General features: G+C 34.1%; 1 protein-coding gene across 1 annotated transcript; it reads right to left on the bottom strand.

Annotated features, from left to right (window-relative positions):
• Positions 1–430: 430 nt before the first annotated feature.
• On the bottom strand, positions 431–1,969 carry LOC123867366. Its single transcript, XM_045909362.1, has 2 exons — positions 1,964–1,969; positions 431–1,298 (listed from the first exon to the last, which is right to left on the bottom strand). The coding sequence occupies exon 2, from the start codon at positions 1,079–1,081 to the stop codon at positions 431–433; it is 651 nt and encodes a 216-aa protein (XP_045765318.1). The 5' UTR covers positions 1,082–1,298; positions 1,964–1,969.
• Positions 1,970–3,318: the final 1,349 nt, after the last annotated feature.

Below are 3,318 nucleotides of genomic sequence, written 5' to 3'. Positions count from 1 at the left end.
ATTTCCAAACTGTTAGTATTATAATTTAATTGTGCATTATATGTCATAAAAAGATCTGTTCCGATTATACCGTCGTATGGTAATGTCAAATCGTCAAAAACATGAAATTTGTGAGTAATAAAGTTATCACCAAATTTTAATTTTAAATTTATATAACCAAGACTTTTAATTGGTGTTCCTTCTTTAGTATCTATTCCTTTAATAAAAACGTCATCAGGGTGCACTTTAAGAGTATTTGTTATTGAGGATCTTTTAATTAAACAAATTGACGCGCCTGTGTCAAGAAGTAAAGATAATGGTTTTTGGCTTCCTGAAGTATGGAGTTTTATGTGAGGTAAGTATCTATCATTGTTATTTATAATTTTGAAAATCTTTTTCGTGTCACATTTGGGGTTTTGTTTACGTCTCAACGGACACGTTGAAGAGACGTTTACTCGTTTAAATTATCGTTGTTAGTTTGTTCATCATAATCATAATTATAATATTCGTCACAACCTTGTTCTTCCGGGACAGAAGGTCCGGGGCATTCTTCTACTTCTTCTTCGTTGTAATAGCCTTCATTTAATTGATTTTCGTCCTCTACAAAATTAATACGCTGTTTGTTGTTAAAGCTTGATGGTTGCTGTTTGAATCTATAATCTGGATTATATTGGCTTCTTTGAGCAAAGTTATTCGGGTTCTGTGAGCCTTGAGGAGGCCTGTAAAAATTACGTTGGGGACCTTGAGGAGGTCTTGGAGCGAATTGGTTTTGGTAACCCTGAGGGGGTCTAGGAGTAAAATGGTTTGATTGACCCTGAGGGGGTCTGAAAGCAAAATTGTTTGATTGACCCTGAGGGGGTCTGAAAGGTTTATTGCTAAAAGGTTTTTTATCTTTCTGAGTATTCTCTGTTTTCCTATATAAAGTCTGTTGAATCTTTTCTTCAGAAATTGCGAAACCTATTGCTTCATTGAGTGTCCTTGGTGACTTACATCGGACAATGTTGGATATACGGGGATGAAGTCCCATCAGGAAATGGTGTAACGCCAGGTCTTCCATGGCGGCTGTTCTGCCAGGAATTTCTGATTTCTTAGTGGGGTTCATAGAAATTTCTGTAAGTAATTGAGTCAATGTTGACTCTATACGGGTCGAGAATTGAATAACACTTTCTGTCGTTAACTGTTTGCATTCTTGTAAGTCGGTAATTAAATGCGAATAATGTTTCCTTTGGCTAAACTGAGTCTTTAGAAAGTCTTTAAGTTGCTCATAATTTGAAAAATCTTTGATAGATGCGGCTACTTCGGCCTTTCCTTGAAGTTGACTTAAAATATATTTGAATAATATTGTTTTTTGAGATTCGTGGGCTAAGTCAAAAGCATTATTGCAGTTTGTAAGAAAAGAATTTATAGTATCCCTAGATCCGTCATATGGTTTAATAAATTTTAATAGGATATTTAAATCGACATCTGGTTTTACTAATTTACTAATAGCCGGGGATGGCGTTTTTTCGATTTCTGAACCTTGTATGATGGGAATTTCAACATTTAATTTTTTGTTATTTGCCATTTTAAAGAACTCTGACCTGGATTTACAATTTAACGCAAATTTTAATAGGTAACACAATGATATTACACAAAAAAAATAAAATACACGTTTAAAAGAAACACAATAAAGTACAATCTAAAATAAACACAAAATAAAAACACAGTAAAAACACAATAGAAATAAACAATAGCACAATGTAAAAAATAAAATAGATGTTGTATAAAATAATTTCAATTTAAATTTTCAAAACAATAAACGATATAGCAATTAATTAATACAATTTCTTTTTATATATTATTCACGTTTTGTGAATACAATTTTCAATATAATAATATGTTTTTCAATATGATAAAATGTATTTTCCAATACAATAAAACCTATAATTTATTTTCCACGAGCAGTGAGAAAATAAATTTTATTAGGTAGGATATTAAATATTACAATGTATAAAACAATCTAAACGAATTGTGTTTGGAATATAAACGATATGAAACTTGGTTCCGAATATTCAATTCATATAACTTAACATAAACAATTTTATATTGTTAATATAAATATTTAGTTTAACGCGTAGCCTGTTCGATGATGATAAGAGTTAATATAAACACTCACTGGTGTCCGAAGAATGATAATGTAAACAGGATGAGTCCAACCTTCATCTCTGTCCTTATCTTTTGTTTATTGCGACGGCCGGGCCTCCGACGAATACCAACTCGGTGGATTCAGGGAAGAAAACCCTGGTCTGCGCCGGACGGGCTAACAGAACTTCGCCTGTGGTGGAGGTCGTCTGCCGAATTACGACCTTTTAAAGATGAACTTGTGCACTTAACACTTATAACACTTTTAACACTTTATAGCTTTATAGCTTTTTCACACACTTTTGCACTTTTAAGTTCACTTTTTTCCTTCCGGAAAATTTTATTTTATATATATGTTTTATATATATTATTTAGGTCTACGCGGAGCCGAGGAAAGCGACACGGGGCCAGTTTTAAATTTTATTTATAACTTTTGATTTTCACACTTTTGGAAATTTTCCGATTTCCACCGGATTTTCTTTATTATACCGGAATTTTCCGTATCCCACCGCTGCCACCAAAAATGTTATGGGATGCGTGCCGGATGTCTTTTTAAAAAAAGAACTTTAATTAAAACTAGAATTTAATAAAATAGAGTTACAAATAAATTGGAAATGTAATTTACTGGGCACGACCGTGTCTCACTAATGTCTCACTCGAACTGACTGGTTCAGTTCTTAAGGGCTATATATATGTATGTTGGATTTGGGAAAGGTAGGGTGACCACCTGACCTCAGTAACTTGTCAGCATTATCCCTGTCAGTCAAGGGGTATAACAGTACGCTTGTTCAATCGCCGAGTGAAGTTATATACAAGTCTTATCACATCTTTGCCCCGTTCCATTTGCCTTCCCTCCCTGCTTCCCTTCCTGCTTGTTTTCCCTTTAATTAAAATATTTAAGCACTCACAATTACAATGCCTCTCTGCATGGTCTTATTGTTGAAGATCGTGACTCTTTATTTATTCCATAAAGGTGAGAGTTTTCTTGGGATAATATATGGGCTACTTTACTAAGATTATTAACTGTAAAAAAAACATCGTGAAGTAACCTGCATGCTTGAGAGCTCTCCGTAATGTTCTTACAGCTTGTCTAAAGACTACCAATCCGCAGTGGACCAGCGTAGCAGACTATGGTCCTAGTCCTTCTCATTCTAAGAGGAGACCTATGCTTAGTAGTAGGCCGGCAATGGGTTGATCATGATGATGGTGGCTCTACTA

The sequence above is a fragment of the Maniola jurtina genome, chromosome 8 (assembly GCF_905333055.1).
Source record: "Maniola jurtina chromosome 8, ilManJurt1.1, whole genome shotgun sequence".
Taxonomy (NCBI): domain Eukaryota; kingdom Metazoa; phylum Arthropoda; class Insecta; order Lepidoptera; family Nymphalidae; genus Maniola; species Maniola jurtina.
The sequence above is the reverse complement of the archived record's forward strand: the minus strand, read 5'-3'. Positions and strand labels throughout refer to the sequence as shown.